The 18,914-nt window shown below is 34.5% G+C and overlaps 3 protein-coding genes across 5 annotated transcripts; 1 reads left to right on the forward strand and 2 right to left on the reverse strand.

Moving 5' to 3' along the window:
* Nucleotides 1-605: 605 nt before the first annotated feature.
* On the forward strand, nucleotides 606-7,482 carry LOC128015919 (synaptonemal complex protein 1-like). The gene is made up of 31 exons (XM_052600170.1): nucleotides 606-829; nucleotides 967-1,048; nucleotides 1,148-1,191; nucleotides 1,359-1,523; nucleotides 1,613-1,680; nucleotides 1,762-1,835; nucleotides 1,955-2,013; nucleotides 2,122-2,188; nucleotides 2,312-2,385; nucleotides 2,558-2,666; nucleotides 2,753-2,847; nucleotides 2,954-3,138; nucleotides 3,268-3,335; nucleotides 3,420-3,481; nucleotides 3,564-3,680; nucleotides 3,771-3,875; nucleotides 3,976-4,079; nucleotides 4,445-4,562; nucleotides 4,653-4,723; nucleotides 4,797-4,878; nucleotides 4,975-5,037; nucleotides 5,151-5,213; nucleotides 5,469-5,585; nucleotides 5,710-5,820; nucleotides 5,901-5,993; nucleotides 6,301-6,426; nucleotides 6,510-6,647; nucleotides 6,755-6,823; nucleotides 6,905-7,012; nucleotides 7,169-7,252; nucleotides 7,342-7,482. The coding sequence occupies exons 1-31, from the start codon at nucleotides 704-706 to the stop codon at nucleotides 7,480-7,482; spliced, it is 2,988 nt and encodes a 995-aa protein (XP_052456130.1). The 5' UTR covers nucleotides 606-703.
* LOC128015918 (uncharacterized) lies at nucleotides 7,008-10,294 on the reverse strand. 2 transcript variants are annotated; one of them, XM_052600168.1, is made up of 4 exons: nucleotides 10,087-10,294; nucleotides 8,892-9,384; nucleotides 8,644-8,808; nucleotides 7,008-8,055 (listed from the first exon to the last, which is right to left on the reverse strand). In XM_052600168.1, the coding sequence occupies exons 2-4, from the start codon at nucleotides 9,361-9,363 to the stop codon at nucleotides 7,820-7,822; spliced, it is 873 nt and encodes a 290-aa protein (XP_052456128.1). In that variant the 5' UTR covers nucleotides 9,364-9,384; nucleotides 10,087-10,294; the 3' UTR covers nucleotides 7,008-7,819. The 2 variants fall into 2 exon arrangements, with proteins under 2 accessions (XP_052456128.1, XP_052456129.1); XM_052600169.1 differs by having other exon boundaries at nucleotides 8,644-8,805; nucleotides 8,892-10,294.
* A 136-nt stretch (nucleotides 10,295-10,430) lies between these two features.
* On the reverse strand, nucleotides 10,431-17,622 carry LOC128015916 (sodium-coupled monocarboxylate transporter 1). 2 transcript variants are annotated; one of them, XM_052600165.1, is made up of 15 exons: nucleotides 17,121-17,622; nucleotides 16,272-16,337; nucleotides 16,013-16,064; nucleotides 15,215-15,282; nucleotides 14,796-14,950; nucleotides 13,482-13,622; nucleotides 13,254-13,383; nucleotides 13,084-13,172; nucleotides 12,623-12,735; nucleotides 12,462-12,529; nucleotides 12,219-12,305; nucleotides 11,721-11,911; nucleotides 11,127-11,236; nucleotides 10,919-11,040; nucleotides 10,431-10,773 (listed from the first exon to the last, which is right to left on the reverse strand). In XM_052600165.1, the coding sequence occupies exons 1-15, from the start codon at nucleotides 17,472-17,474 to the stop codon at nucleotides 10,654-10,656; spliced, it is 1,866 nt and encodes a 621-aa protein (XP_052456125.1). In that variant the 5' UTR covers nucleotides 17,475-17,622; the 3' UTR covers nucleotides 10,431-10,653. The 2 variants fall into 2 exon arrangements, with proteins under 2 accessions (XP_052456125.1, XP_052456126.1); XM_052600166.1 differs by having other exon boundaries at nucleotides 10,952-11,040; nucleotides 17,121-17,621.
* Nucleotides 17,623-18,914: the final 1,292 nt, after the last annotated feature.

Here is an 18,914-nt window from a genome sequence, read left to right on the forward strand (position 1 = left end):
TTAGAATTACAGGGACACTGAAAATGTCCTCATAAATCACCTCCTCATTGTAATACCTGTGTCATACCCATGTCATTATACAAATTTGTGTCCTCATTAACCACATAAACGAGCTCACACACACACACACACATACACACACATAACTAATCAACATAAGAATAAATAAACAAATTGCAACTATAAAATTTCGAGCTTGCCTTATGATTAGCATTCTTTATAACAAACCGGGGGGAAATAAATATTACATTTCGGAAGTCCCGGCTGATATGGTGCATTCATTTTAATTGCTACTCCTGCTACTGTTGCTGAATTTAATCGGATTCAGCCTGTGGAACCGCGCAAACCATTTCAAATCGGAGTCGCGCGAGGCTAAATCCGACGTCAGGTAAAAAACCGTTGGTCAGCGTAGTCGTATTAATCATAAAACGTTCAGAAAGTGCTAAATGTTAGGTGATTTGCTGAAAGGTAACTAAATGTTTCTAAAATTAAGTTTCATACAAACACGTAGTTTATAATAGTGGAAAGGCAATGTAAATCAGATCATTTGTAAGGATTATTTACCTTTGCTTAACCGCCTCGATTTTTGACTTAACGTTTCTCAGCTAACATTAACGTAGGGGGGAAAAACTCAACAATACAACCAACTCGGTATACAGTTCTTATGATTTTTCCAGTTATATATTTCGTTTGACTCCACAGAATGGAGAAACCATTCAACTTCAAACTGCTGGTGCCCCCAAGAGCTAATTTGAATCAAATTTCGGCAGTGAAGCCTCAGGAAACAGGCTTGTTTGAAGAAAACTCAGTTTTTTCTCCTTCAAACCAGGTTGGTCAACTTGTAAATTCTCTGTTTGTGTTATAATGTTTCTATTTGACCCTTGGCTGCTGAAACTGGTGTTTGAACATATAACGTAACGTTAATTGTAGCATGATAACGTAACGTTACGTGTATTTTGTTTGTAGCGTTATAACAAGTGTTCAGATATGGATAGAAGCCTGCCGTTCCCATCAAAAATGGTGCTTCCTACGAAGACATCAAGAACTGGTAAAAATGTATACGTTAGTCTATGAAAAGTGTGCTGTAATGAATAGGGTTTTAATGTAACAAATACATTAATCCTGATAACGTACTTTGTTCATACAGAAGGTATGAAGAAGGCTGCAGTCATGCCAATGGAAAAGGAGGAGGTCAGATTTAATGCTTAATTCGTTTTCTGATGTAGTTTATTGCTTAGCTGATTATTCGTTTATTTTTGTAATCTATAATGGTTTAAGGTCCACATTATGAATTCAGTGCAATGCATAATGTAAATAAATCTAAGCAGTTTAATGGCTGTTATGCTTTTGCATTACAGACATCATTAAGATCCAGCCAGCTCTACTGCAGATTGCTTGATGAAGCTGAGAAAATCAAAATGTGGAAGTTCAAAATAGATTCTGAGATTTCACAAAAGGACAGAAAGCTTCAGGAGAACAGAAAAATCATTGAGACACAGCGCAAAGCTATTCAAGAGCTTCAGGTAATCACATTTGCAGGTATTGTATTTGTTTTTATAATTTTTTTTGTCCACTTCAGTAAAGAAAGATTTATGAATTATGTCCATTGCAGTTTGCAAATGAAGGTCTGAGCATGAAATTAGAGGATCAGCTGAATGAGAATGAAGACCTTAGAAATAAGTACGTATCGCAAGGGTAATTTTCTATAAGCACATATTACATGAAATTATGTAATAAATGATTGTATTCTTTATTATGCAGAAGCAATGCAACCAGAAATTTGTGCAACATACTAAAGGACACATTTGAGAGATCTGCTGAGAAAATTAATCTGTGTAAGTGTGAGAGAACATTATAATATGTCATATAGTATAACAATATAATAATTCATTGTCAATTAATAGAGGACAATCAAGGTTTTTTTTTTTTTTTTTTTTTTTTTTTGTCTGAATAGTTGAGGCTGAACGGGAAGAAACTCATGATATGTTCATTCAGAACAGTGAGAATATTCAGGTAACTATATAATTTCTTTCTTTCTTTCTTTCTTTAGGATGGATGAAGAGTTGGCAATAGGCCAAATAGACAATCCTTTTCATGACACTTTAATTTGTTCATTTGCAGAGGATGGTGGCAGCATTTGAAGGTCTTCGGAAACAGGCAGAGGCTGATCAGCAGGAAATGTTGAAATGTGCTAATTTTCTATTAATTTTTTTTATTATTTTTTAACTAATTGAATTTGAAGCATATAGTGTAGTTGACACAACGACACATTGAAAAATCATTTTAACATTGTTTTGTTACCAACCTACAGTAAGAGAATGTCTTACACAGTTTGAGGATCTTAAAGTGAAGTTGGAGAGTGAATGCCATGTGAAGGAGAATGAGGTCAGTGCCTTTGGTCATGAGCCTTACAAATAACTCATTCAGCCTGAAGGGGGCAGCATTTACTTGAGTAATCTTGATTTTGAAGATCTTGCTTACAGTAATACCAGTAATCTTAGTGTTCATGTTGTAACTAAAACACGTGTTTCATGTTCCTTGACTTTTACTTGTTGAGGTTGCTATGCTTCAAGAAAAACTCCAAGAAAAAGAAAGCAATCTCAAAGATGTTTCACTAAAACTCAAAGAGGCACAGCAAAGCTGCAGTGTAATAGAGGAGTCAGAAAGTAAGAATCCATTAAATATTTGAGTCTTTTTCTTGATTTTTTTTTTTTTTCAAAAAGTAATTTAACTTGACTTTTATTGTTTTAAGGGAAACATCAGAAATTACTTCAAAGTGTTACACAGGACCGGGAGGCACTTGAGGAGAAACTCAAGGTGACAGAGCAACTCAAATGGGAGATTGAGGTTTGTCCTTATGGAAGACCTTTATCACAGATATTTTGTACTTGTAAGGATATAGATTAAAATAATTAATTTTAGAGATGCACCGATTGCAATTTACACTGTACAGGAAAACCAGAGAGCCCTTACTTACAAACTGGAGCAAAGCAAAGATAACCATGAGAAAGTTCTCCAAGAGAAAGATGATGAACTACAAAAACTAAACAACATCAAAGAGCAACAGTCAAACCAACTTTCAGAGATTCAGCTGACAGTTAATTCTTTGCAGTCCTCACTGACATCTGAGATACAAAGGTATGTTAAAGAGGCTATATCAGTACAAGACCGAACAAAATGTTTCGTAAATCTCAAACCAGTAGCAAAGGTAAAGAAATTTAACATGTATTTGTATCCACTGTTGAATGTATCCCTTTGTTTTCCCAGGGCACAAGACCTTGAGACAAAGATAACCTTATGTGTGAATGAACTTAGTGACAAAAACACAGAGTTAGGTGTGTTAAGACTGTATGTTAATGAATAATGATATCATTGCATGCTTTGTACCATTCTAAAATGGTTAAACTATCTTCATATAGAAGTTATCAGGGGGCAGAAGGAGAACCATAGCAAGCAAATACAGATACTCAGAGATGAGCTGGTATGTATTTTCCCTCTATTTAAGCATTCATGTTCTCTGATTTTGCATTTGTGAAACCTAGCTCACAGCGTTTCTATTATAGAATGAAAAGACAAACTCACTTTGGTCTACAAAGGAAGAGATAAAGACAAGGGAGGGGGAGATGCTCCAGCTTATTGCTTCACTTGAGGAGAAAAAAAGTGAAGCAAATCATTTGAAGGTGAGGAGAAGGTCAGACATAGCAAAATTCATTCACATTAATATCATTGCTTCATGTTCCTTATACTGTGCCTAAAATTCACCCCCTCAGGATGAAATAGAAAGTGTCATCACAGAAAATGAAAACATGAAGGAAGCCCAGACAAAAGCTAGACTTGACAATGAAAAGCTGCAGAAGGAAGTTGCATTAAAGGAGGTCATTACACAGCATATGTATTTATTTGAGTTTAATAATATTATGGAACCTGATTGAATAACACAAATTCTCAAACTGAATCTGTACATCTTTCATCCAGGCTAAATTACAAGAGATGGAGGCACAACTGTCTGGAGCTTTGGAGAGCAGCTGTAAATCATCAAAAGAAGTAGAAAGATTGGAGAGGGACTTAAAGCAGCAGAAGTACGATAAATCATGACCTGTCTTGTATTATACCATTAATCTCTAAATTTGAATCTAGAATGTTGAAAACAACATGTAATTGGGTGCAGCCAACTTACTCCTCCAATTTATTGGTTATGGTTTCACATACTGTACAGATAGTCTACTGTAGGTATAGGTAGATGTGGAAGGGAGATAATCTTTCTTTGAATTTTGCAAATGTGTATTTCAAGTTTGTACACACGATTTTTGTATAGAAAAAATAATTTGTAAGAAAAAATTGTACTGTTCATTTACATGTCATCAAATTAAGTATTTTTGGCTATTCTGCAGTTGTATCATTGCAGTCTGTTTAATATCTAATGGGTCTTTTATTTTCCTTGAAGGGAAGAATATGAGGAGTTGATATTGAAGTTTAATGACCTGCAGATGCTGAAGGATACCATTCAGCAACAGGTTGATAGTGGTGCTTTAGAGAAGAAAGTCCTTCAGTCTCATCTCATGGTTTGTTAATTAAATCAAGCCTCTATATGTTGTAAATATAAAAAAGAGATCCTCAAATGCTGTATTTTGTGGTTTATTTTTTTTTTACAGGAAAGCAATGCAAATGCAGAAAGAAAGAAGACAGAAATAGAGAGACTTGAGAAAGAGAAACAACAACTTCAGTAAGATAAAAGGAGATAATTTGGGTTTATTTATAATTTTAGTTTGTCTTAATTTTGCACTTTTATATTCTAGGGAGCAAGTGGATAATTTATCTGCAAAAATTGCTGGGCAGGATGATGAGAGTAAGAATGTTCAACAGCAACTGAAAGAGAGTGTGCGTTCTCTTTATTATACAGATTTTTTATTTCCGTTTGTTGAGGTTTATCATCTCCTATATCTAAACATAACTCATGTTAAATCACCCCAACAGGGCAAAACAACAAAGCGGGAACTTCTGACAAAAGAGAAACAAATCAAAGCACTGGAGTCAAAGGTCAAACGATAAAAATAAAATCATATTGTGGCATACAGTACATACAGTATGCACTATTCATTATTGTGCTTGAACACATTTTTTAAATTGATTATGTTCTGTTTTTCCTATAGCTAACAAACATTAAAACAAAACTAGAGACCAAAACTAAAGCTTACGAGGAATGTCTAAAAGAGGTATTTCATCATTACTATTACTTTCTAAATGCTAGAATAATGTTATAAAAACTTTGTTTAAAGTCAGAATGAAACGGGCCCTTTGTGATGTTTGCTAAAATTCATTTAATTTGTGATAGTAATAGTCATTTATGTTTCTTTAGAGGAATTAAGCATGCATATAAATTGCTTTCTACTAAGTTTTTATTGAGTAAATATATGTATTTGTACTTACATTTACTTGGTCATATACTGTTTTTGGCATGTTACTCATAGATTACTACATTGAAAGAAGATTTGGAAAGTATAAAGAAACATTACAAGGAGGAGCATCAGAAAATGAGCTCTGATCTTGAAGATAAATCAACTTCAGAGGATCAACTCAACCTTGAGGTGATTATGTTTTTTTTTTTTTTTATTAGTTTGTTTGCTTTGTTTTTTCATTAAAATGCAACAACTAAAAAAAGAAGACCTGCCACAAATAATTCATTGTGATTTTTGGGATGGGGGGTTGTAGATGCAGAAACTGAAGGAAACGGCCATGGAGGCACTGAAGAGTAAAGATGTCACAGAAATTAAATGCCAGCAGAAGATATCAGACATGGTTGCTTTAATGGAAAGGCACAAGGTTGTTATCAAATCATCAAATATTTTCAGTTTCTTCTGAGCACTTTTTCATTCATTTTAATGTTGTTATTTTCTTGGTAGAATGAGTATGACAAAATGCTGGAAGAAAAAGATGCAGAGCTAAGTGAAAAACGAATGAGAGAGGCTGAAGTCAATGCAGGCAAAGCATCACTGGTAATTATATCTTGCAATCCATTGTTTGCATTAAATATCATACCCAGCAAAACAGTTTGTCATTAGATGCCTGAGATGGTAATAAAAGAGACTTTGGTCCAAAAGATGGATTTCTAAATTAATTCATCTTGAGTTACCATTGTTTCCTTGAGACATTTAACCAAAGATTACTTTAGTGACACCTTATCGCTCTAGGTAATATAATGTTTTTTTTGTTTTGTTTTGTTTTTTGTTTTGTTTTTTGTTTTTTTTTTGGGGGGGGGGGTAAACAAAACTCTGCTAAAAACCAAATAATCATTACATTTAGGAACTGGAGCTGTCCCACCTGCAAGTGGAAAATTATGATCTTAGACAACAACTTGAAAAGCTCAAAGGAGAGAAGGTGGCCTTAAGAACACCACTTTTATCTCTTGAAAAAGACACACTTCAACAGGTATTGTATCTTGTCAATTGAGATACCATAAGCATACATGTCAATTTAAAGTGAACTCTGCAGTATAAAAAATATTGTTTTAGGGACCTGAAATCAAACCTAAGAAAGGAAGAAACAAGATCTCTAAAACTCAAAGAGCTGACACCGCTAAGAAGCCTGAGTATACACTTTTAAATGAGGATGAAAATAAACCATCAAGAAATACATGTAACACTCCTGCTGTAGGTTTTTTTGTTTGTTTGTTTGTTTTTTGACCATTTTGTGGATTCTTATTCTTTATTTCTATCATCTAACATTTGTTAATAATGTTTTTTGTCACTGATTCAAGGAAACAGTGAATGAAGTCCTTCATACTCCCTTATGGAGCAAAACGACTAAAACAACACCTCAAATTAAGGTATGGAGGCAACCTGAACAGTTTGCACTACTCATCATTCATCTTGAACATTCATATGAGTCAGTTTATTTTCTGCTTCAGTCATTCAGAATTCGCACACCACCAACATCTGAGATTACGGGGTCTTGGAAGGAAAACATTCTGAAGCTGGATCCAAAATCAGACAACTCAGACAGCAATGACATACTGGTAAATTGTATCTATTCACACTATTCACATACCATTGGTATTGTGCTATATACAAACAGTTTACAGTGATCTGCATTTTTATTTGCAATCAACAATTAATTTCTTACAATTGTGGTTTGTGCTACTCTTTCTTAATCCCCTGTATCTGTTGTGCAGAGTTTCTCTCCAAAACCTATTAAATCAAAGAAACCTATGCAACCGAAAGACCTAGACACAGAGAGTCTGGACATGTTCAAGAAGGTAAACAAAAATCACATATGACTAGTTTTGACCAAAATGATTCCTTAATGTTCTTGTTTTGACAGTCATCATGTGCAAATTATGTACAGGTACAGAGTTCTTTTCCATGTAAGTCTCCAGGAACAGTGTTGAAATTGGCTGCAATCAAGAGAATGCGAGATGCTGGATGGACCACTGTTAGCAATTCAGATAAGAAGAAAAAAAAAGAAACTGACAAAATCTTTGCTTAAAAGTGTTTGCATCAAAGATGTGTGATTATCCTTTTAGAAACCTTACATATACTCTTAATACAATAGCTTCTGATTGCTTACGAATATATTATTACACAGTTTCCTGGTACAGTTATTTTTGTTTTCAGTTCTGTTTTTAACAAATATTTGTATTTATGTTTGTGTTTTTCTGTTATCTTCACAAATTTCATTAGTTCAAAAGTTCAATTACAAAGTTCAAAAGATGTAACTATTTTAAAACTTTTTCCATAGAAACCTCAAGTAAAAATAACATTTTCAGCTCAAAAAGTTATATATATATACACATACTAATAAAAAGAGGTTTGTTGCTGAGATCCTAAGACTCTTGGTCATGTGCATGGAATGTCTGAAAGCTGGAAGTATCAGGGTCTGCTCTGTCTTGATCCTCTCTCAGAAACTCCAAGCGGAACTGAGTGGGTCTGGAAGAAAATCCAGGTGTGCCTATCTGGAATTCTTCGTTCTGCACTGTCATGGTGGGGTTATAAATCTGAGGGCCGTCATAGAGTCCTCCTGAAATGACCAGCGTGTCATCTGGCACTGCAAATGGCTCCCCTGTGAAAGGAAATTACAGTCAATAATATTATCCATGTTAACTTCTGAAAGCAGAATAAATGAGCTTTCCATTGATGTATGGTTTGTAAAGATAGGACAATATTAATATTTGAAAATTTGGAATCTGAAGAAATCTAAATACTGAGAAAATCACCTTTAAAGTTACCAAATTAAGTTCTTAACAATGCATATTACTAATCAGAAAATTACATTTTAATATATTTAAAGTAGGAAATTTACAAAATATCTTCATGGAATATTATCTTTACTTAATATCCGCATGATTTTTGGCATAAAAGCAAATCAATATTTTTGATCTGTACAATGTATTTTTTGGCTATTGCTACAAATATACCAGATTAAATGTGCTTGCCCATGCACGACTTGATGGCAAGATGTTGGAAATGGCCTGACAACTAACCCAGACTCTAACCCATTTCTAAGGTGTTGTGAGTGGTTGATAAGATATATATATATTGTTTTTATTAATCATGGTTACCTTAGCAAACACATCATAAACAAGACGTGTATATATATATAAGCTGACATATAAACTTTATTTTTTTAATAAGATAAGGTTTTCCTAACCTGCATCTTCATTGTGGAGACGGCGGTGAGTATATTGGATACTACTCTCTTTGCTCCTGATGAACTTGTACACAAAGTGCCCCAGAACTACCAGAACTATTACACCAAGCAAAATACTGAATAAAATGGTCAGAGATTTCTCTGAATGATTCAGGCCATCACCTGCTTTAAAATAGAAGTAGGAATAGTCAGGCAGGGGAAACATTTCATTATTTGGTTTAGATCATTAAAGATACATTCAGACCTACCTTGAGATTTATTCAAAGAAGTGAAGCTGTTTTGAGTTACAGTGGTAGAAGTAATTGCTGTTGGTTTGGTCACAACTGTAGTGTTGTCTGTAGAAGTGACAGCTGTTGAACTGATGTTGAACGCTGAGGATGTGGCTGATTGGGTTGTCTGAGCATTTTCTGTTGTGTTTGGCTGCCCTGTTAATCCTGTTACATTGCTTTGGTTGGGTCCCAAAGTAGTATTGGAGACAATAGTGGTTGTTTGGGTTGTAATGTTGTTTTGAGTTGCTGTACTATTACGCTGTGCTAAATAGCTTGATGAATTTGAGACATTTTCTGTGTGGTTTCCTGCTGCATTCAGAGGTGGAGCTTTTGTAGCACTCAGGCTTGAGGATGACTCACCAGTATGTTGTGCATCGATCATATTATTAAAGACCAGCGAATACAATATTAGCTGGCCACATGCCAAAAGCTGAAGAGTCAGCACACCCATAACTGGGGCAACTGCCTTCTCCTTAAAAACACACACACACACACACAGAGCATGTCACTCCGGGTCGAGAGATACGACATACGCTTTCATACAGCACATAGCCTAATTCAGCGTGTTTTTCCTGTATGGTGTGCTGACATGTGGTTTCCTGTTAGGCACTTGCAAAGTTTCTATTTGCTAAGTAAATTTATTTCTGGTACAAAGGTATCATCATGGCTTCCTTTGTGTTTTATTATTCAAACAATATTTTTCTCTTCTTTCTCAAAATACATTTTTTAGCACTAGATATTTTAATTATTATTATGTAGATTAAAAATGAAATGCATACTTTGTTTAAAAGAGCACATACAAAAAGTTTAGAAGAACATGAGGCATTATGTCTAAAATGGCGCTGAGATGAAACTAAAGACAACAAAGAGCCACATGGTTTTGCATAGGCTAAACAAACAACAACCCATTTTATAAATGTCACCCATCACAGATTTTCCCTAATTAAAGTAGCCTCCCATTATTGAAATGTTTTCACAGACAATATCATGTAATTTGCATCCAATATACAAAATTGTTAGAAAGCTACATTATGGACCTTTTTTAAAAGAAACCAATTTGGTTCCTGTCTCTTTCTCTCATCTCGCTTTCATTCTCCTATTACATCCTCTTGTTTTTGTAATTGTTGTAGTGTATAAAACAGTATTAATTTAGAACAACAAGAGCAGAACCTACCTGTAAGCTGAAACAAACGTTAGTAGTGAAAGCAGGAAGTGGCTCGCAGCAGTTATTAAACTCCCCCACCTGCTGCGAGCTCCATTCATTTTCCACTCCCTGAAGATTTATGTTTCAGCTTCACGTCAAACAAACAGGAAGAGGGGGCCGACTAACTTTACCTGCATCGAGGAGGCAGGTGTTCAGCCATTGTTTAACCCGTGTGTAACCCTTCATTCTGATGTACTTGTTTGATTTCAGTGGTATTTGAGTGTTACTTTATTACACACATAAACATTTGTCAAATTTTTTTTCAAAATAATTACTTTTATTAAATATTCCTGTGTGAATAATACAAAACGTGATAATAAAAATTGCTAAATTTTAATGTAGTTTATGAGAACAGCCCATATACAGTATAATGTAGCCTACTGGAATAAAAATACATGCTTAACATTAATTTCTTGCTTCTCTTATGGAAAGGTTTGAAAGTACTGAATGTATCATCATCACTTAATTTCAACATAGAAAAATACAGTCATCATTTACTATTTACACTATATCCAAAAATGTGTTTGTTTTTCACATCTAAAACTTAGTGATCTTCTCCTTGTACTCTTTCCCTCTCAGTGCAATTTCATTGTCACTGAAAACAGGACTCTCCAGCCCCTGGATATTTTTTGGGTCTTTCTCAATTATGTCTGACACCTAAAAAGGGAAATAAAAATTGAATGCAAAGCAGTTTTACATGTTGTTAGAATTAATAATAATAATAATTATCTTAACTGAAACATTATTTCAGACCTGGATAAACCAATAGATCTAATTCAATGTATTCATTTATTTATTGTACCTTTTCTGTCGCACTGGTAATGAAAGCTCTCACCTCTGAGTCTGAGCTTCTGCATCCCAAGCAGATGAGATCTGATGTTCCAATAAAGAGCTCAGGTCGAGCTTTCTCCTGCTTACAGCCTCCTAGAGTAAATAAATAAATAAATCAGAGTTTAGGTTCAATCTCTGACTGTTTAGCTCACTTACAAGATGAAAAAGAGTCACCTTACCTGAGATTGCACTGACTATTAGTCCTGTGACCATGGTCACTATTATGCCCACAGGGCAGAAGTACAGATAGGACAAAGAATACCAGTTGTCTGCCAAAACTGGTCTTGGCCTGAAGAATGTCACAAGACAAGTTACAGTTAGCTTTGAGGTCAGTATGTTGCATTAAATTGATAAAAAATGACAATAGAGACATTTATAATGCTACAAAATATTTTTTTATTTAAATATATATATTTATTTTCTATTCAGCAAAGAATCCTAAAAATGTACCACATTTCCACAAAAACTATTAAGAATAATTGTACTTTATTTTTCAACATTAATAATAATAAGAAATGTTTATTGAGTAGCAAATCAGCATATTAGAATGATTTCTGAAGGACACTGAATACTGGATTGATGGCTGTGTAAATTCAGCTTTTATATCACAGAAATAAATTATTTTACATTTTAATAACATTTAATAATGTTAATTCAACATAATTTCAACAGTGTGTTTCCATCAAATAAATGCAGACTTGGTGAGCCTAAAAGACCCCAACCCCAACCTTTTGAATTGTTGTGTAAATATATACAAATACAGGATTGCTTACCGTAGAGTTGTGGTCTGTAGGATTGTGCTGAATGGTGTGATAGTGGTGGTTTCATTCATGTCCAGTGCAACACATCCTTCCACACTCAAGGGAAGCCGAAGGGTCTTCTCAGGTAAAGGAGGATACACCTGAGCTCCAATTCCCACCCATAACGTTATAGTCAGGCCAGAAATCAAACCAACTAAACCTCCCTGTAGGATTACAGTTAATCTGGATGAATATGAGGTACATAAAATCTTAAATCTAAAAGTTTATTTTGGTTTAAAGTGCATTAAGTACTTTTGTTAATGTGACAGCGGTCTTGAAACCCTAATGGTGTGGATGTAAAATGATGTAAACATTTTTTAGTTACTGAAGCTGTTGGAAAAATACCCTGTCCACAAATGATTTGTCACCCACTTGCATTTTTAAGAGACTTTGGTTATTTGTTTGTTTTAAAAGATATACAAAATGACTCTTGAAACATAGTAATGAGTACATTAAGATATAAGCTCTTACAGTGGAGTTCACACAGCGGAAGAATATGCCCAGCATATAAAGGCCCAAGAGAGGTCCACTGATCATACCAAATATGGACAAAGCTGCCTGTGGAGGAAGGGTGTCATAGCATGACATTACAGTCTGTTATCAGTAGAGGGTGCCTTTGATACTGTAAATATTTTTTGAATACCATTAGTTTTTCATGAACATTATTGCAGTATTATACTTAAAATGTTGGCTTTGTGTATAGAATAGATTTACCTGCAGTATATTGCCCATCAAGGATGCAACTCCAGCCATACCGATGCATACAGCTCCATAGAATACACCTAGAGATAAGCAGCACACCATTAAGAGGTCTGTCCATCATCCCCCACCATCCCCTGCTTCAACCTATGTAAAGCTGTTGCACTGAAACTCACTCATGCCCATGTTGATCCAGGACAGCTGTCTCTCTGTCAGCCAGGGCCATGCTGGCTTCATGAAGTCCTCCACTGTGACAGCCACCAGAGCGTTGATACTCGACGACACCGTACTGTTGAAACCAGACACAGAAGCTAAAACTAACCTGACCTGTCTTCAACAAAATTATGATTTAATGTGACACCATGACTTAAAATCAGAGGATCCCACACTTTCTGTCAAGATAAATTCTAATCTAATTTTGAAATTAACATTTATATATATATATATATATAGTGTGGTTATTATATATGTATGTGTATATGTATATGTATACAGCTTTGTTTAGAGCACTTCTGTCATAATTTCCCTTGGTTAGAGAAAACTTTTTCTAATGATGACCTTGATCCTGGTTAGAAAACCTTTCCCAAAATGATCAGGGTGGACTTGACACACACATTAAGGTGAAGTTGTTGTTCACCTTAATGTTCCACTGTAAGCTGCAGCCACAAACAATCCAGGCAGTCCAGGGAAGTCTGCTAGTATGTCCATCACCAGATAAGGAAGGAGCTGGTGAACGTTATATTTGGTCAGGTTAAATGTTAGCATTGTGAGTAAAGATTAAGACGCCACTACTGGGACTTGTATTACCTGGTCTGAAGCTCCTACATTTTTGTTGGTGAGAGGATCGCAGTCTTTATAGATAGAGTACATGGTGAGACCCGAGAGCATGGCTAAACTCACAGTGACCCATAATCCCACCATATTCAAATACAGAGATCTGTGTGGGCAAATGTTGACAGAACACTTTAGGGTTTGCACCAGTATTTACTGTAGGAGCATTAGTAAAGTCTTCATGTTTAAAGTGTATATACTCACAGCTTCGCTTGAGTCATTGTCTTACAGGAAATGTAGCGCTGGACCTGTGATTGGTTGATCGAGTATATGGATGCCCACATCAGACTGCCGCCAACAACGATTGTCCAAAAACTATGACGTCTCAAAGGATCAGGATCAAAACTGAAGAAACATTTGAGAGTGATGTTAGAATATATATCTAAAGTTGTCTGTCTTTAACAGTACATCACCATTCAAAAATTTGTGGTCAGTAAGAATTTTTTTTATTTTTGAAAGAAGTCTCTTATGCTTAACAAGGCTGTGTTTATTTGATCAAAATTGCAGTAAAAAAAAACAGTACTATTTTGAAATATTATTTGAGTTTAGAACAACACATTTTTATAGTAATATATTTTAAAATGTAATTTAACCCTCTGGTCCTTTTCGAGTCACACTTGGCTCCTTCGCAATCTAAAGTGACTGAAGCCTTGAAATGTAAAATGTTAGTTTTTCAGGAAAATCAATTTAAAGCATTTTTGTACAATACTTTTTTCATTGTTTTGTTTCAAAAAATGTTTTAAGGCATTTCAAGATATTATGCAATATGTATACAATTTAAATTCGCTATTTCAATTCGAATTAACATATTTTTATATTAATTTATTTATTACATATTTTATTTATTAATTTATATTTAATTTATATATTGAATAATTATTTTTCAATTAATGTATTTCATTCTTTTTAGACATAATTTCTTCATTTTATTAGGTTTTGTCTTTAGATATATATCTGGACATTCTTAAAGACTACTTTTTTATTGCGGTTTAGATATTTTTGGTTAGATAGATATCAGGCTTTACATATCCAAGTCAAGTCCATAATTTTTTTTTTGTGTGTGTTCACATAACTAATGAAACAAAAGTCACCAAGTGTCATCTCATTCCAATAAAGCTATACAATTTTTCGGTCAAAAATGGCCAAAGAGGTCAAGAGGGTTATTCCTGTGATACAAATCTGAATTTTCAGCATCATTACTCCAGTCTTCAGTGTCACATGATCCTGCAGAAATCATTCTAATTTGCCGCTCATTTCTTATTATTATCAATGTTGAAAATAGTTGTGCAGCTTAATATTTTTGTAAGAACTGTGATGCATTTAATTTTCTAGGATTCTTTAATGAACAGAAAGTTCTCAAAAGAACAGCATTTTTGATGTCTTTACTGTCACTGTCGATCAATTTAATGCATCCTTGCTAAACAAAAGTACACATTTAATAAAAAATGTAATCTTAATGACCTCAAATTTTTTAAAAGTGCTGTATGTGATCTAGTTTTCTAGACCAGAATTATTCACCTGAATGTTTCCAAACGTCCTCCATGGTAGCTGTCATTCCAGATCTTCCCCAGTCCCCCCTGCAGCACAGCTCCACGAGCGATTATTGCCACAAACCCACTCAACATGATGATCATCTGGAACACATCGGTCCATATCACTGCCTTCAGCCCTCCCTGTAAGCAAAAAACACAAATGGATAAACACATTGCAGGATGACCTTTTGACTGAACCATAGTTTAGATGAGCACCAGAAGGCCAAGAACAATATATAAAACACAGTTACGTTGGTGATTTCAAGTCTTAATGAAAAGTGGAGCTTTTTTCACAGTCTGATTTAATTTTTCATGGAGGTTTATTCAAAAGTACACTTTTCTTTCCCCTTTTTGCAACCCTAAACAGTGTGTGAAATTGCAATTTAACTGAATTATGTTACTGACCAGGGTACAGTAGATGATGCAGACGGCCCCTGTTGCCACTAGCACTCCCCACAGATCCAGACCAGTGACTGCAACATGAAAAGCTTACTTGTAGATATTTATGTGTTTTCATTTCTTAAAATCATCCTTCGGGACAGGAAGGGGCCTCTAATTGAAGAAATACCCTTATGCATTTACATGTAATGTTTATTTGATTTGATATACAAAAAACATCAAACATTTGTAATATGAAAATTTTTCAAAACATTAAAATGTTGTTGAAAAAAAGTATATTTTGCTCACCAAGGCTGCATTTATTTGATGATAAATACCCTAATATTGTGAAATATTTGTACAACAGTTTTCGGTTTTAAAATTTAAGTAAAATTTGCTAACTTTTTCCTGTCATGAAAGCTTAATATCCAGCATCATTACTCCAGTCTTCAGTGTCACATGATCCTTCAGAAATGATGCTAATATGCTAATTTGGTGCTCAAGAAACATTTATTATTATCAATGTTGTCAACAGTTCTGCTGCTTTATAATTTTGGTCAAAAACATGATTTTTGTTGAAACACAAAAAGTTTAATAATACTTTTATTCAGAATAAATTAATCAAAAGTGACAGGAAATATTTTTTTTTTTACTTTCACTTGATCAAAGAATCCTGAAGAAACAAAATCATAGTTTTCTTAAAAATATGTTTTCAACATTGTTAATAATAAAAAAAAGTATTGGGTAGAAAGTCAGCATATTAGAATGATTTCTGAAGGGTAAAATTGCAGACTTAATAATAAGTGCAGAAGATTATTCACTTACTCTGATTAAGTGCGAGTGCAGGAGCATAGATAACCATGCCAGTGTATAAAGCCTGTGAGAAATAACAACACCCATTAGATGATTGGACAATAATCTCTTTTACCTTAAATTCTTCAAAATATTCAACACTTAGGCACATTATGTTTTGGAATAAGCATAGACACAACAGACATTGACAATGAAGCAATTGTGTGTTTAGTTATGTATAAAGTATTTTTTTAATGTATAAAGTCATGCAAGAAGCTAAAAGCCAACTTACAGTTTGAGCAATATACATGCTGGTTCCAATCACTCGTAGCAGCTTGTTGAAACGCATCTCCAAGTACTGTGAAAACAAGTGACCATTTCAATGAATTATTGGCAAACGAAACAACAAATTTGCTTTATATAATTTACATAATTACACAAAACTCAGTTTGTACGATGAGCTATTACATACTGTTAACTGTTAACATCTGTTGTTTTAAAGGTTAATAATGAGAATCAGTGGCTGGAAAGTCATATTATCTAAACCTTTTAATTTCACTGTTTTATTACTGTTTTACTTATTTATTTATTTATTCATTTATTTTTCAATTTAGATTTATTTTAAATAATTTTTTGGTTGTTGTTTTTCCACGTTGCAAAAAATTATGTAGTCAATTAGTCTTGGAGACAAATTTTTCTCAAATAATTTTCAAAATATATATATTTTTTTTTTACATAAGTTACGAAATTCTACTTCATTTGTAAAGTTATGATTTAACCTACAATGACTTGTAAAGCTTATTTAATGATAATTAAAATTTTAAAGCAGCAGCTTAACTTTTTAAGTTGAAGTCAATAGAAATCTTGAACAGCGGTCATGGACAGCAACAGACAATAGCTTTTGCACTTTGGATTATACAATAAAACTATGAAAATGTCAAATACAGTACAATGTCAGAAGCGATAAACCCATATAAATAAACTATCCTGACATAACCTTTCCTTTAAACCTTCTCTCTCTCTCTGATCCTCGTTTTTCCATCAATTGATTTTTTATCAAGCACAAGCACAAATGGTCAGTTGTTTTGTCTTTGTCCTCTGTCCTCATGCATACCCCTTGTGCCCGGTGTTGCCCTCTTACCTCGTATGTGCTGGTGATGCTCAGCCGGTAAAACAGAGGCACGAAGATTTCAGCACTGATGATGGACATGATGGCATAGGAGAAGACGAAGATCCAGAATGCTGTGCCGTACATGTACGCCTCTGCAGGAGTGCCGATAACAGTGATACCTGACATAAAACTAGCCGTGAGGGACAAAGCCACAGGCACTGCGTTCATCTGACGGCCACCCAGAAGAAACTCATCACTGCTGGTCTCCTTGCGTCCACGGATGGCTTGGAACAAGCCGATGCCGGCAGCAAAAAGGATCAAACCGGCGAACACCACATAGTCCCATACTGAGAATGTCACAACTTGACCTCTACTACCCAGCATGATTTAGAAATAGCGCTCAGAAAGCTATGTAGCCGGTGTCAGGCCGGTCAGAAGAGATGTTCAGCTGGAAAATCCTCCGAAGCTTTTGCCAACAGGAAGATGAAACCAAGTAGCTCCAGTCAGTGACAGTAACTGATAAGAAGTCAGGTCTTCTGTAATCTTGGACCAACCACAAATAAACTTGGGTTAATGATCCCTCAAGCCCAAAAGACATATCAAATTACATTGTAAAAGGAAGTGAAAGTTGTTTTTTTTTTATTATTCCTAATCTTGCATTAACAGCTTAATCAATGTTGCTTAATGAATTTAGGATATTTTTGCTGACTTTAACCGCACTTAGTCAACTAATTTGCCCTCCATTGATAAGCTAACACGGTAACTATATGATCTTTTTCAGAAGACTTCCAGAATATGACTACTGTACCATTTCATCATGTTCCCATAGCAGGTCATGTTAACCTCTTCAGTTCCTGGTACTGTTTTGAAGCTAACTTGAAAGAAGATTTTTGAAGATTCCGGGTAAATCAGAAACAGTCTGCTGTTTTCAATTCAGTTACAGCTTGACAGAAACATAAGGTGATAAAATGAAGCAATTATTAACAGCATGTGCAACCAGGGTTCTATAGGACATCATCAAATATGAGTAAACAAAAGATAGCTGTAAAATCAAATACAGACACTATTCACTGACACTTGTGTATAGTGTGAACATGAACCTATAGTTCACTTCAGTAAATCAGCATAAGTAATGGTGCTGAGACTCTTGCGGAAGTTAATTTGTGACACTGTCGAAACATCTGGACATGGTGATGCTGTTAGAGGGTCTCCAAGCTGCAAAACTATTTTTAATTGCATTCTTTCTCCTGTTTGAGTGGCGAAGATACGTGTTACTCGGCTGGAAAGAACTGCATGCAAACTGTGTATGCATTTACTTTTCAAATTGTGATACTGTGAACTTTGCACACCAGATACAACCTGAAAGATTTATGAAAGATTTATAGATCTAAATGAAACCAATCTGTTGCCATGGCATCTTATAATACAGCTTGATTTGTGTACATTAGTATCTTAGGAACACTAAACAAGTGTTAAATTAATCCTGTAATTATTGTAGAAAAGTGACATTATATATGCTTATATGTCATACAGTGGAAAGATTGATTTTGGATCAGACACAAAAAAGCTACTGTAGGAAAGGAAAATGGCAAATAAGATCTCTTTCAGTTGTTCTCCTGCACTTCCCTAATAGTTGTAGATCATTCATTCATGAGATCAACAGAGATCTCAACAATATGTCTCAAAGTGTACTCAGATAATCAAAGGTCACAGACTTTATTATGAAGTAATATATCTTGAAATATATCTTAAAATATTTCTAATCAAGATTCTCCAAGAGCTATGTTATCAAATATACTCACCCCCCCCCCCCCCCCCCACACT

Source organism: Carassius gibelio, chromosome A6 (assembly GCF_023724105.1).
Source record: "Carassius gibelio isolate Cgi1373 ecotype wild population from Czech Republic chromosome A6, carGib1.2-hapl.c, whole genome shotgun sequence".
Lineage (NCBI taxonomy): Eukaryota > Metazoa > Chordata > Actinopteri > Cypriniformes > Cyprinidae > Carassius > Carassius gibelio.

What these genes read in the sequence shown, in the direction of transcription:
- LOC128015919 (XM_052600170.1), top strand. Translation starts at nt 704, where the DNA reads ATGGAGAAACCATTCAACTTCAAACTGCTGGTGCCCCCAAGAGCTAAT. An exon ending in ACGAGGAATGTCTAAAAGAG is followed by an intron (nt 5,214 to 5,468) that starts GTATTTCATCAT and finishes TGTTACTCATAG; the next exon opens with ATTACTACATTGAAAGAAGA. An exon ending in CTTTAATGGAAAGGCACAAG is followed by an intron (nt 5,821 to 5,900) that starts GTTGTTATCAAA and finishes TTTTCTTGGTAG; the next exon opens with AATGAGTATGACAAAATGCT.
- LOC128015918 (XM_052600168.1), bottom strand. Translation starts at nt 9,363, where the DNA reads ATGGGTGTGCTGACTCTTCAGCTTTTGGCATGTGGCCAGCTAATATTG. An exon ending in TTCTTTGAATAAATCTCAAG is followed by an intron (nt 8,809 to 8,891) that starts GTAGGTCTGAAT and finishes TCTATTTTAAAG; the next exon opens with CAGGTGATGGCCTGAATCAT. An exon ending in TCTCCACAATGAAGATGCAG is followed by an intron (nt 8,056 to 8,643) that starts GTTAGGAAAACC and finishes TTCCTTTCACAG; the next exon opens with GGGAGCCATTTGCAGTGCCA.
- LOC128015916 (XM_052600165.1), bottom strand. Translation starts at nt 17,474, where the DNA reads ATGCTGGGTAGTAGAGGTCAAGTTGTGACATTCTCAGTATGGGACTAT. An exon ending in GCATCATCTACTGTACCCTG is followed by an intron (nt 14,951 to 15,214) that starts GTCAGTAACATA and finishes TTTTGCTTACAG; the next exon opens with GGAGGGCTGAAGGCAGTGAT. An exon ending in ACAATGACTCAAGCGAAGCT is followed by an intron (nt 13,384 to 13,481) that starts GTGAGTATATAC and finishes TTGCCCACACAG; the next exon opens with ATCTCTGTATTTGAATATGG.